Source organism: Nycticebus coucang, chromosome 7, assembly GCF_027406575.1.
Source record: "Nycticebus coucang isolate mNycCou1 chromosome 7, mNycCou1.pri, whole genome shotgun sequence".
In the NCBI taxonomy this organism is placed as follows: Eukaryota; Metazoa; Chordata; class Mammalia; order Primates; family Lorisidae; genus Nycticebus; species Nycticebus coucang.
The window spans coordinates 67724477-67737888 of NC_069786.1; the positions used below are offsets into that span (position 1 = coordinate 67724477).

The window sequence follows — 13412 nt, forward strand, 5'->3', positions numbered from 1 at the left end:
AAGTTGGGAGGAATTGGGCTGTGCAGAAATATGTTTCAGACATTCTGAGTTTAAAAGGTTAAATATAGGCCAAGGGCAGTAGTTCACACCTGTAATCCTAGCATTCTGGGAGGCCAAGGTGGGTGGATTGCTTGAGCTCAAAAGTTTGAGACCAGCCTGAGCAAGGGTGGTCTCTAAAACTAGCTGGGTAAGTGTTGTGGCAGGCACCTATAGTCCCAGCTACTTGGGAGGCACAGGCAAGAGGATCACTTGAGCTCAGGAGTTTGAGGTTGCTGTGAGCTATGACGTCATAGTAGTCTACTGAGGACAATAAAATGAGACTCTGTCTCAAAAAAGTAATAAATAAATAAAAATAAAAGGTTAAATGTTTAGTTACTTCCCAGAACCTTTTATACTAATAGTACAATAATACTAATGTCCATGATAACTGTCAAACCATTTTCTCAAACCCTCTTGATCATAGAACTTTTTTGAAGAAGATTTCTAAATATAGGTTGAGCATCTCTAATGTGAAAATCTGAAATCTAGAATTTTCCAAAATCCAAAACTTTTTCAACACTGACATGACACCACATGTGGAAAATTCCACACATGACCTCATATAATGTGTTGGGTTAAAACAAAGTTTTTTTTTCCATGCACAAAATTATTTAAAATACTATGTAAAATTGCCCTTGGGCTATGTGAATAAAGTGCACATAAATATAAATGAATTTTGTGCTTAGACCTGGGTCCCCTTCATAAGATATCTAATAATATACGAAGGGTGCCAAAAAAAGTATACACATTTTAAGAAAGAAAAAACTACTAAAATTGTAATATTCAATATATATCAAATAACATTTGTTACATATTGTATCTTGTATCTCTTATAATTGCAGAAGTTAAACATGACTCAATTTTAATAGTTTTTCCTTTCTTAAAATGTGTATGCATTTTTTATGGTGCCCTTTGTATATGAAAATATTTTCAAATCTGAAAATATCTGAAACCTAAAACACTTTGGGTCCCAAGCATTTCAGATAAAGGACACGCAACCTGTGTGAGTTTTTTATGTCATCAGTGTTCTAAGAAATCCACTTAGGAAATACTAAAACTAAACAGGTTTTTGAGGCTATCTAGTTGGTTGTTCTTTAGGAAAAATACAACTCAAAATATTCGACCAAAAATAATGTTTAAAGGATAGGAGGTTATACTCAATTTATTATTTTTTTTTTTTTTTAATTTGGCCGGGACTGGGTTTGAACCCGCCACCTCCGGCATATGGGACCGGCGCCCTACCCGCTGAGCCACAGGCGCCGCCCTATACTCAATTTATTGTTAAAATTCTTTTTTTTCCCCTTTCAGGCTGTTATTTTACATAAAATTATAGTTTTCAGGAGCTGCTGTTTTCTTTTTTCCCTTACTGCTTCTGTCTGCTCACAGAGGGCTCCTTTTTAAAACCTAGAAAACTTTAAGTCTGTTTATTCTTCCTCAACTCCTTATTGAAAGCTAAAAATTGTTGTACTTCTAGCAATTTAAAGCCTTTTAATCCATTTTCATGTGTGTGCATGGAGGAGAAAATGATAGAATTCTTTTTTTTTTTGAGACAGGGTCTCACTATGTCACCCTCAGTAGAGTGCTGTAGTGTCACAGCTCCCAGCAACCTCAAACTCTTGGGCTTAAGTGATTCTCTTGCCTCAGCCTCCCAAGTATCTGGGACTATAAGCGCCCGCCACAATGCCCAGCTAGACAGATTTCTTAATTGAGAAAGTTTTTAATTCACTGGTAACTCCCAAAATTTACAGCAGTCTTACAAAAAATAAAGTTTGTAGTAACCTAATTCCTATCCTCACTTCTCTTTCAACATTTTTTCTCATTTGAAGTGAAGCAAAATTTTCCAGTAAGAAAAGTTAAGAAGCATATTGTACTGGCCTTCTGGGCCAGCTGCCCATTCCTGTCCACCCCGTCCTGCATGGCTCTGCTGCTTGGGCCGAAGGCGTCTGTCCTGTCATAAGCCCAGAGTGGTATTTAACCTTTAGAAATAAAGCTGTTAGAGTTGTCATTAAAAAAAAAATAGTGATGCGAAACGACTCTTAACTTAGTGCTCTTCTTTTCCAAAATAGTACATGAAACACAACTTTTTAAGAAAATAGTTCAAACTTATTATATATACTGCTTAAAAGTTTTTGAAAGATAAGGTATTCATATTTTTAAAACTTTAAAATATCCATGAAATGATTCTTACATAAGAGGCCTGGCATGGTGGCACATACATTTAATCCCAGGGCTGTGGGAGGCTGAGGCAGGAGGACTGCTTGAGGGCAGGAGATCAAGACCAGCCTGAGCAACATAGCAAGACCCCATCTCTCCAGAAAGTTTAAAAATTAGGCAAGTGTGATGGTGTGTGTATGTAGTCCCAACTGCTAGGGAAGCTGAGGCAGGAGGAGCGCTCAAGCCCAAGAGTTTAAGGTTACAATGAGCTATAATGGTGCATTGTTCTCCAGCCTGGGCAACAGAGTAAGACCTCTGTCTCTTTAAAAAAAAAAAAAAAAAATCATAGAATAAAAGTATTTATATCATTGCCTGTGAATTCAGTGTAAGACTTCCAGAGGTAATAAGCTTTAAAAAAAAAATTTATTTTTCCCCTAAGATTTGAAAGGGAAGATAAATCTTTAGGGAGCATTTATAAAATAACTATGCCTTCACTTTTTTCTATTCACCTTTTGACTTAACAAATACTAGATTAATTTTAACTTCTCTATTAACTTTTTCTAAGAACTACCTTCTTATTCCACAAGTCAAAGTAGAAACCTTTGTTTTTTCTTCTTAACTGCATTAAACTTCTGCCTTGTGATAACTCCATAGTGACAGAAGCACCCAAGCAGTCATCCTCTATCTTTTCTAGGGTAATTTATTTATTTTTTTTTTATTTTTTTTTTTTTGTAGAGACAGAGTCTCACTTTATGGCCCTTGGTAGAGTGCCATGGCATCACACAGCTCACAGCAACCTCCAGCTCCTGGGCTTAAGTGATTCTCTTGCCTCAGCCTCCCAAGTAGCTAAGGGTAATTTATTAATGACAGAGGTCATCTTTAAAACTGGGTCCATCTTCTGTTCTTCTTTAGTTTCTTTGATTCTAGAGTTAGCTTTTCATTTGAGGTTAAGTCAGAACCCAATGAATGATGGAATAATTTTCATTTTGACTTCCATCTAATGGAAAACAAGTCCTGTAGTAAAGAAAAAAGACTGTCTTTTCTAGCTGAGGACTCTTAATTACAATGCTACATGTATTATAGATGATTTTAAGAGTTGTTATTGTTATAATTACCATTAGAAGCAAAATCACTATTAATACTCCTACTATTATAGTTATGATTGACTAGTATTTTAATACTTAAAAGTAATAACTAATAAATTATTTTACGCACTAAGTGCTGTATGTGAATAAACTCAGTAAGTTAGTATGAAAATAATTATCTACGATCTTATCTTTGCTTATGTTAATTCTTTATTTGTACATTTAGTATTTCTTCTTTGGTTTACTTATTTGACAATTTCTTGAAGTATTTAGCTGTTTTCTTTGGACATTGATTAATATAAATTATTCATGCCTGGACAGTTTCATTTTCATATCTCATTTCTTTTTTTAGGGGGACATACTTCCCAATCTGTCAGATTATAAGTCTTCACTCATAGCACTGACTGCTCATAATTGGCTACTTTGTATATCTGCAACTACAGGAAAAATCCTTGAGAAAATATATCTTGCTTCTTATTGCAAATTCAGGTATTGACTGAGTTTATTATTCAAGATCTTATAAAAATTTGAGATTTGTGGCCGAGGAAATTTCAAGTTTCCCCCTCTCCAATTTTCTAGTATATATACACAGATCTAAATTTATAAACCTATTCTCTTTTTCTCTTTTCATCACTACATTTGAAGATCTGAGAACAGACCCTGTATTGTTTATCTTTATATCCCTAATAAGTAGCTAAACTATAGCAGTTGGCAGATAAACTTTTTCTAAAAAATTTCCCTGTGTTATGACTTCTACAATTAGTATTTTCTGTATAGGATAAACTTTATGTTAGGTTTTCCTGAAGGTTAGTCTGTTTCAGTTATCTGCCATTTTAACTAAATTAGATGTAAATGTTTGAACTGAGCACGTGCATAGAAAGTGGGAAAGTAGCATTTTTAGAGCTTTTTAGAGCTTCCAGCTTTCATTTTAAAGTAGAAATGGTTATTTTATTTTCTAAGTTTTGAAGTCTTAGATCAGGAACAATTTTTATTCACCAAGACTCTAGAAAGAGGCTGGCCTTCTTCCTTTCTTTCTTTGGGATGCCACACCATCTCTCCTCACCCCCCAATCTTCCCTTCTCTCACTCCCTTTTCTCTGCTCTGCCCTCTCTTTCTCATCTTTCCCCCCCACTCTCTTCCCTTTCTCTAATATAAGCTTACACTTTTATATTCTAAAAAGAAAAAAGATTCTAGAAAGATTACAATTTTTATATGTATATATATTTTTAAAAATAGGGATATATCCATAGAAGGATATGGGGAAAATTATTTTAGCTATTTATTTGTTTTTATTAATAGATTGCTTTGCTTTTATAATTTAACTGAAAGAACTGTGTACTGTTTCAATATCAATGATATTTTGATTTTAAGTATAATGAAACTAACCCAAATGAATAAATGTCTCTTCATTCTTTTAAAAGATACCTGAGCTGGGACACTCCTCAAGAAGTCATTGCAGTCAAATCAGCTCTGAACAAAGGCTCAGCAGTGGCCCGGCAGGTATATGTCTTTAAACATTCAACAAAATGAAGAATATATTTCCATACAACTTGTCTGCGAGTTTTTTATGAAAGAACAAATTAGTGATTTGATTTCTGAATCATGCTATGAAAATTGATTGGTAGATTTTTTTTTTTTTTCCCTAAAGCACACTATTAAAATGATTTTCACTGTGTGTAGCAATTCACACTGGTAGTCCCAGTGTGAATTGTTGCTTGGGAAGCCAAGATAGGAGAATTCTTTGAGGCCAGAAGATCAAGACCAGCCCGGGCAATATAGCGAGACTCCATCTAAAAAATAAAACAAACACACACACACAAAGATTATTTTTCTCTTCTTTTATTTTTATTTTTTTAAAAGAATTACCCAAGATTTACTAGACTTTATAAAGTAAAGCCTATAAATTTATATCAAGAAACTTATTTTAGTTAGATATGATGATCCATACCTGTTGTCCCAACTCGTTGGGAGGCTGAGACAGAAGGATCACTTGAGCCCAGGAGTTTGAGTTGCAGTGAGCTACAATGATGCTGCTATGCTCCAGCTTGGGCGAAAGAACTGCTATCACAGGTTTTCTGTTTTCTGTTTCCTTATATTCTAGGACATCTAGAAAATGCTTATTTTCTGTCTCCTCTTGGCAGAACCTATGTTCTAGTTCTTTATATTTTTAGCTAATCTTTTAGGTTTATCCTTTTAGCTTTTTTGCACTGTTAGAAAACAGCCAAACACTATTCTGAGTCCCATGCATGTATTAACTCATTTAATCTTCAGCATGCCCCTTATGGTACTTAGTATTGTTATCCCATTTTATAGATGAGGAGAATGAGACCTAGATTGGTTAAATAACTTGCCCAAAGTCATAATGCTGCTAAGTGGTAGAACCTAGACACCAATTCAGGTAGTCTTACTACATTATACTACCTTTTCTTGAAATTTCTGTTACACCGACTGGCAGGTAAAGTTTATATAAAATTCTAGGGTGCCTTTTTAAAAGAAAAATTAAGTAGATCCTCTCATTTTACCTTATTTAGATAAACACAGAAAGCATTCCTTTGTTAACCCACTAGTATATTCTGATCGACTCTGGGCCAGTGGCTTTTCATTCTTCTTTCCGCTCCCTTCTCTGCTCTTTTTGTATACTCCTGAAGCCAAGTAAACTATTTTTTGGTTATTTCTACTTACTTTTTAACATGGTTATCTAAATGTTTTTCTGCTCTTTTCCTATATCCTGTCTAGCCACATTAATAATGTAACTGCATACTTTTTATTGGCATTTCCTCACGCTTTTCTTGATGTATTGAGTATGACAATCTAAGAAAAAGAGATGCTATCTCTCTTTTATCCTTATATTCTCACTCACTATATTGCCCTCTGCACTTTGGTAATGGAAAATTCACAAAAGTGAAGTAGTATAGCAAAGTAGCAAAACATTTTATGAAGGCCATATGTGGGGGCTTACACCTGTAATTACAGTATCTTGTCTAACATGACTTTTTCAAGAATTTATATTTCTTTTTTTTGAGAGTCTTATAATGTTGCCTCGGTAGTGTGCTGTGGCATCACAGCTCATAGTAACCTCAAACTACTGGGCTTAAGTGATTCTCTTGCCTCAACCTCCCAAGTAGCTGGGACTACAGGCGCCTTCCACAGTGCCCAACTATTTTTTAGTTGTAGTCGTCATTGTTGTTTGGTAGGCCCAGGCCGGGTTCCAACACATCACCTCTGGTGTATGTGGCTGGTGCCCTAGCCACTGAGCTACAGGTGCTGAGCCAAGAATTTATATTTCTGAAGAGCAAGAATTTAACTCTTAATTCTACACAGTACCATCTATTATCATTTTTCATTTATCATCGTCTAATAATGTTAATAAAAATTTTATCAGTATTTCTGCATTCTAGACTACTTTCCCACAATCTCCAGCCAACAACTAGCAGCTCTTGATTAGGATATATAAACTATACCTTTCTTTGGGGTTTTACGGAATAAGGAGGGAGTCTGATTTATACCTTGAAGATCTTATTTTAATAAAAATTTTTCCTTTTTTTTTAATTTTTAATTTCAGGGCGGCGCCTGTGGCTCAGTGAGTAGGGCGCCGGCCCCATATGCCGAGGGTGGCGGGTTCGGACCCAGCCCCGGCCAAAGTGCAACAGAAAAATAGCCGGGCGTTGTGGCGCATGCCTGTAGTCCCAGCTTCTCGGGAGGCTGAGGCAAGAGAATCGCGTAAGCCCAAGAGTTAGAGGTTGCTGTGAGCCGTGTGACGCCACAGCACTCTACCCGAGGGCGGTACAGTGAGACTCTGTCTCTACCAAAAAAAAAAAAAAAATTTTAATTTCAGTTTGCTTGTTCATTCTTCTTTGTTTGAAGTACTCCTTTTTTGTTCATTTTCTTCTTCCTCTGGCGGTGCTGGCTGTTTTTGATGTTGTTAGTAGAGACGGGGTCTTACTCTGGCTCACTGCTGCTCATACTGGTTTTGAACTTCTGAGCTCAGACAATCCACCCGTCTCGGCCTCCCACAGCACTGGGACTACAGGCGTAAAATTTTTCCTTTTCAAAAGGAGAATCCTTTGGCCTTCAAACATTACAATCTATTTTTTATTTGTTATTTATTTGTTTTCTAACTTTTCATTATGGTAGTTTTGTCTGGTGCCCCAGCCTTTAAGTTTCTGTTGAAACAGAGCCCGGCTGTGACGGGGCAGACAGACTCCTTTGCCTACCACAGATGTAGAAAATTCTCTTTAAGCTTGTACTGGGGAGGAAGTGCAAAAGATTATTTTACATTTCATAGTGGAAAGAAACTGACTGGACCTTGTTCTTCAAAGTAAAGGAGCTATCCTCTTCAAGAAGAGAAATCACTCAGGCTTTCACTGCTGATACTTGTTTCTCATTTCATATAGAAGTGTCAGTGCAATACTAGTTTCAAATAATATTACCATAATAATAACTACGTGTCTTTCAGTTAGGCTCTTTATTGTTAGAACTCCAGTTTATAATATAAACAGGTGGTATTTTGTGGCTAAGAAATGTTTACCATTTAGTTTACTTTCATAGATTTTTGTATTTGTGTGTGTCTAAAGGACTGATGGTCTAGTGTACATAATTTAAATATGTTTGCCTTTCTCTTTAAGTAACTTTACTATCTTTCCTTGTAGGCAGGCGTTCAACAACCTGTTTTGCTGTATCTTGCAGTGTTTCGAGTTCTACCTTTTTCCCTTGTAGGGATTCTGGAAATCAACAAAAAGGTACGAACACATTTAATTGCAATGTGAATTTTATTGACAGTAAGATGTAATGTCATCATCTAATTTTAATTAAATTTTTTGAGCAGGAATCTTCCCTTAACTGTAAAAGGTTCACTGACCTGGTTTATTTCATAACAAAATAGGTTAGAACAATTGACTAAGGGCCAGGTGCTGTGGCTCATGCCTATAATCCTAGCACTCTAGGAGGCTGAGGTGGGTGGATAAATTGAGTTCAGGAGTTTGAAACCAGTCTTAGCAACAGTGAGACCCCATCTCTACTGAAAATAGAAAAACGGAGGGAAGAAGATCATTCAAGTCCAGGAGTTTGAGGTTGCTATGAGCTATGACACCATGGCCCTCTACCCAGAGTGACAGAGTAAGATTCTGTCTCAAAAACAAACAAACAAAAAAATCACATTTGACTAGGGCAGAGAGCCTAATTATCCCTAAATTGTCTACATGTTTGCTTTTTTCTTTTTTTTTATTAAATCATAGTTGTGTACAATAATGCAATCAATGTCTACATGTTTTTATGCCTCTTAAGTGGATATTATTGGATGCCTGTGGTCATTAACAAACTATTATTTTATAAAATTATAAAATGAGTAAAGTTTTTTTTTAGAAAGAATATTTCAAAACTTATTAAAAATGATCATTAAAGAAAAGTAAGGCTCGGTGCCCTTAGCACAGTGGTTACGGTGCCAGCCACATACACCGAATTTGGCAGGTTTAAACCCAGCCTGGGCCAGCTAACAAACAATGATAACTACAACAAAAAATAGCTGGACATTGTGGCAGGCACCTGTATTCGTACCTACCTGGGAGGCTGAAGCAAGAGAATCCCTTGAACCCAAGTGTTTGAGGTTGCTGTGAATTGTGATGCAATGGCACTCTACCGAGGGCCACATGGTGAGACTCAGTCTCAAAAAAAAAAAAAGGGGGTGAAAGGTTCCAACAAAATGTCTTGTTTTAATTGACAACTGTTGTTCTAAAACTTGCTTTATGATATGTAAACAAGCCTTATAGCTAAATATAAACTCATTTAGTTTTGGGTTTTGTTTTTGCCATTGTTCTTGATGTGTGTAACAGTTACATGGGAAGAAAGAAGGACAAATATCCCTTGAGTAAAAGAATTAGTAACCTTCTACTTTAAAAAAAAAAATGTTACTTTGAGTGATTAGTTATTTATTGGGCTATTCTACTAGTCTTTTTTTTTTTTTTTTAAGACAGAGTCTCATTTTGTCTCCCTCCATAGAGTACTATGGCATCACAGCTCACAACTTCAAACTCTTGTGCTCAAGCAATTCTCTTGCCTCAGCCTCTGGAGCAGCTGGGACTACAGGCACCTGCCACAACGCCTGGCTATTTTTAGAGATCTGGTCTTGCTCTGGCTCAGACTGGTCTCCTACTCATGAGATCAGGTGATCTACCCACCTGATCTGGTCTCCCAGAGTGCTAGGATTACAGGTGTGAGCCACTGCGCCCTACCAGTCTTTAATTAAGTACCTGAAGTATTATAGAGGACAAGATCTTGAGGGTTCACTAATATTAATTAACAACCGAGGTAAATATATTAAAACTATATATTATGTAAAATAATATATTAAACTGCATAAAGGCTCAAGAGTAATATTAGGTACATTAACCAAACTTTAAAACACAATGGCTACTTTAATTTACAACTCATAATTTAATCATCTTCTTTGTGCTTATAGAATAATTATTTGTGATTATTTCAGTTTACATCAGTAATGAGCACTTAGCAAAGTTGTAAATTTTTTCTGTTTATTTGAATATGGCCAAGGTAATTACCTGAGATTAGGTTTTGATTATGGTTACTTGGGATTGAAATACACTTTTCACTTACTGTCCATAAAAAGATTAAACATGAGCCAGACTCAGAATGTACTTTAAACTAGTAACTGAGGTGGTAAATCTTCACTAAGTAATCTGTCTTTAGTAGAAATAAACTGGGTTTTCACCTTATGTCTAGTTGTCTTTTTATTGCTGATATTTGCTTACATTGGCTTTTGTTAAATATTAAAATAGGCAGAGAATCAAATTCTTTATTATAGTTGTATAGAGAATCATAACAGGATCTAGTGCCTAGAACAGAAACAGAAAGGGGAAACATGGCCAGTCACAGTGACTCACACCTGCAATCCTGGCACTCTGGGACACTGAAGTGGGAGGATTGCTTGAGGCCAGGAGTTGGAGACCAGCCTGAGCAAGAGTGAGACCACATCTCTACAAAAAATTGCTGGGCATGGTGGCATGCACTTGTAGTGCAAGCTACTCTGGAGACTGAGGCAGGAGGATCATTTGAGCCCAGGAATTTGAGGTTGCAGAATTGAACTGCGATGATGCCACTACACTCTAGCCTAGGTGATAGAGCAAGACCCAATCTCCAAACAACCAAACAAAAAAAGGGGGGGATGGTTTAAACAGTGAGCCAATAAATGTCTTTGTATAGGTGTCTGATCATTGAACATGTGTAGTTTTTACATGACTAAAACAGCAAACAGTACTAGAGATTTAAAGAACAAAGTTATGGTGAAATTTTAGATTTGGCTGTTCATCTTATAATTATTTTTCTAGAACCAATTTTTATACTTCTGATTAGCTAAAAAAGTTGTCTCTTGATAAAGAAAAGGCTAGCATAATGAATGAGTCCCTAACAAGATATGCATGGTAAATTAAATATTCATTTACAATTGCATGGCCTCAATGTATGCCGTCAGGAGTAGGATTTGTTATTAATGGATATTGATTGACAAAGCTATGAAGCAAATGAATGCTGGTGCATCATTTTGAAGGTTATATGCTAAACTTTCATTAGTGTTGCAGTCTGAGAATCCAGAGGTTTACTGCTCACCCCTAAAGTGAGCCTCAAGTTGTTAAATTATAATTGAATTTTAATACTAGGCATCAATGCTATAGTGGTAAACTGAATATAAAGCAAGAATACAAACTTCCGTGAATGCTCAGAATATTGGCCTTATGGTCTTTTCTCAGGTGATATATGCCTTTCCCCCCAGATTTTCGGGAATGTAACCGATGCTACCTTGTCTCATGGAATACTAATTGTGATGTACAGCTCGGGACTGGTCAGACTCTATAGTTTCCAAGCCATCACTGAACAGGTAAAGAAAACTGAAACATGCTGTGTTATAATTAATATAATGTTTGGACTGAAATATGATTTGTTTTTAATGAGCAGTATTTAGAGTACATTTGTCTAGATTTCAATTCTATAAAACTGTAGAAACACAGAAAGACAAGATAATCTTTAAAACAGGTGAGGAAGATAAACAAAAAGGCCCTTGAATAAGGACATGTTCTCTGTCATATATATGTGAATTTTATTTTTTTTCTTTCTACACAGCAAATAAATGGGTGCTAAAGCCACCATTTTTGTTTTGTTTTGTTTTTAGTTCATGCAACAGAAACTTGACTTAGGGTGTGCATGCAGATGGGGTGGGACTACTGGAACTGTAGGAGAGGCTCCTTTTGGCATTCCTTGTAATATTAAAATCACAGGTATGGCTATTCTATAGTATTTTTTCACCTTAAAAAAATAAGCAGTCATTTAAATAGTTACTATAATCATCCAAATGTTTTACTTATTTATTTATAAACTCAATTCATTTTATTCCTATACAGCATATTTCTATCTGTGTAGGAAATATCCTATACAGCATATTTCTTGCTATTGAGTAAGTGTCAAGAAAAAAAATCTATCAGTTATTGAACTAAAGGCCTGAGAATGCTGAGCCTTGTTTGGCAAGAGATCTTTGTGTTTTTGTTTGTTTGTTTGTTTTTTGTGTAGAGACAGAATCTCACTTTATCGCACTTGGTAGAGTGCCATGGCGTCACACAGCTCACAGCAACCTCCACCTCCTGGGCTTAGGTGATTCTCTTGCCTCAGCCTCCTGAGTACCACAACGCCCAGTTGTTTGTTTGTTTTTTGAGACAGAGCCTCAAGCTGTCGCCCTGGGTAGAGTGCTGTGGCATCATAGCTCATAGCAACCTCCTGGGTTCAAGCCATTCTTCTGTTTCCGCCTCCTAAGTAGCTGGGACTACAGGCGCCCACCACAACGCCCGGCTATTTTTTGGTTGCAGCCGTCATTGTTGTTTGGCGGGCCCGGGCTGGATTTGAACCCACCAGCTCAGGTGTATGTGGCTGGCGCCTTAGCCACTTGAGCCACAGGCGCTGAGCCAACACCCGGTTATTTTGTTGTTGTTGTTGTTACAGTTTGACTGGGGCTGGGTTTGAACCCACCACCCTCGGTATATGGGACTGGTGCCCTACTCACTGAGCCACAGGCGCCGCCCTGGCCAGAGATCTTTGGCAGGTCACTTTCCCCTTCTGATTCCTGATTTCCTTATCTTTAGTGAGGAGTTATAGCAAATGATACCATCTTTGTTCTCATATAACTTAATATTTTACAATTCTGTGAAATTTATCCATCTCTGAGAAAGACGTTTTCCAAGGAAAATGCTATTACCATACCATCTGAACATAGACAGAACTAAGAGAGAGAGAACTTCCCTATATACTGAAATATTGATAAAGCACAAAAAAGAAAATTACACACAATTCTATAAGTAAGGTAAAAGATGTTCTATATTTAACGAGCTTATCAAATTCAATTTATTAAAAAAGAAATCAAACACTACTTAAAGTCAACAGCGTACATTAAAAGAAAAAAGATGTTCTATATTTAACGAGCTTATCAAATTCAATTTATTAAAAAAGAAATCAAACACTACTTAAAGTCAACAGCGTACATTAAAAGAAATAAACCATGACTATTCAGAGTTCATCTCAGGAATCCAGGATGGTTTAATGTTTGCAAATATAGTAGATATAAAAATTACATGAGTAAATTAAAAGAGAAAATGTAGGGTGGCTCCCATAGCTCAGTGGGTAGGGTACTGGCCATATACACCAAGGCTGGGGGGATCAAACCTGACCTGGGCCAGCTAAACAATAATGACAACAACAACAACAACAACAGCAACAAAAACAAAAAATAGCCAGGCATTGTGGTGGGCGCCTGTAGTCCCAGCTACTTGGGAGGCTGAGGCAAGAGAATCGCTTAAGCCCAAGAGTTTGAGGTTGCTGTGAGCTGTGGCCATGACATTCCAGTGCAATAGCTTGAGACTCTGTCTCAAAAAAAAAAAAAGAGACACTGTAGATATTAAATTTACACAAGTAAATTAAAAGAGAAAATGTAGGAAAAAATTACATGAGTAAATTAAAAGTGAAAATATATTTTGTTATCCTAATATCTATCTTCTTTATCCTGTTGAGGACATATCCTTTAATTTCTAGCCAATAAGCATTGTATTTTTTTGATCAAACTCAATAAATTTTTCTAATATACTCAGA

The 13412-nt window shown here is 36.3% G+C and overlaps 1 protein-coding gene across 1 annotated transcript in view; it reads left to right on the plus strand.

The window, feature by feature from the left end:
* DCAF17 (DDB1 and CUL4 associated factor 17) overlaps positions 1–13412 on the plus strand; it is a 48824-nt gene that overhangs the window by 11749 nt on the left and 23663 nt on the right. The window contains exons 4-8 of the mRNA XM_053598074.1: positions 3631–3767; positions 4700–4778; positions 7928–8017; positions 11056–11160; positions 11452–11557. Of these exons, the coding sequence (XP_053454049.1) occupies positions 3631–3767; positions 4700–4778; positions 7928–8017; positions 11056–11160; positions 11452–11557 (517 nt within the window). The remainder of the gene's footprint in view (positions 1–3630; positions 3768–4699; positions 4779–7927; positions 8018–11055; positions 11161–11451; positions 11558–13412) is intronic.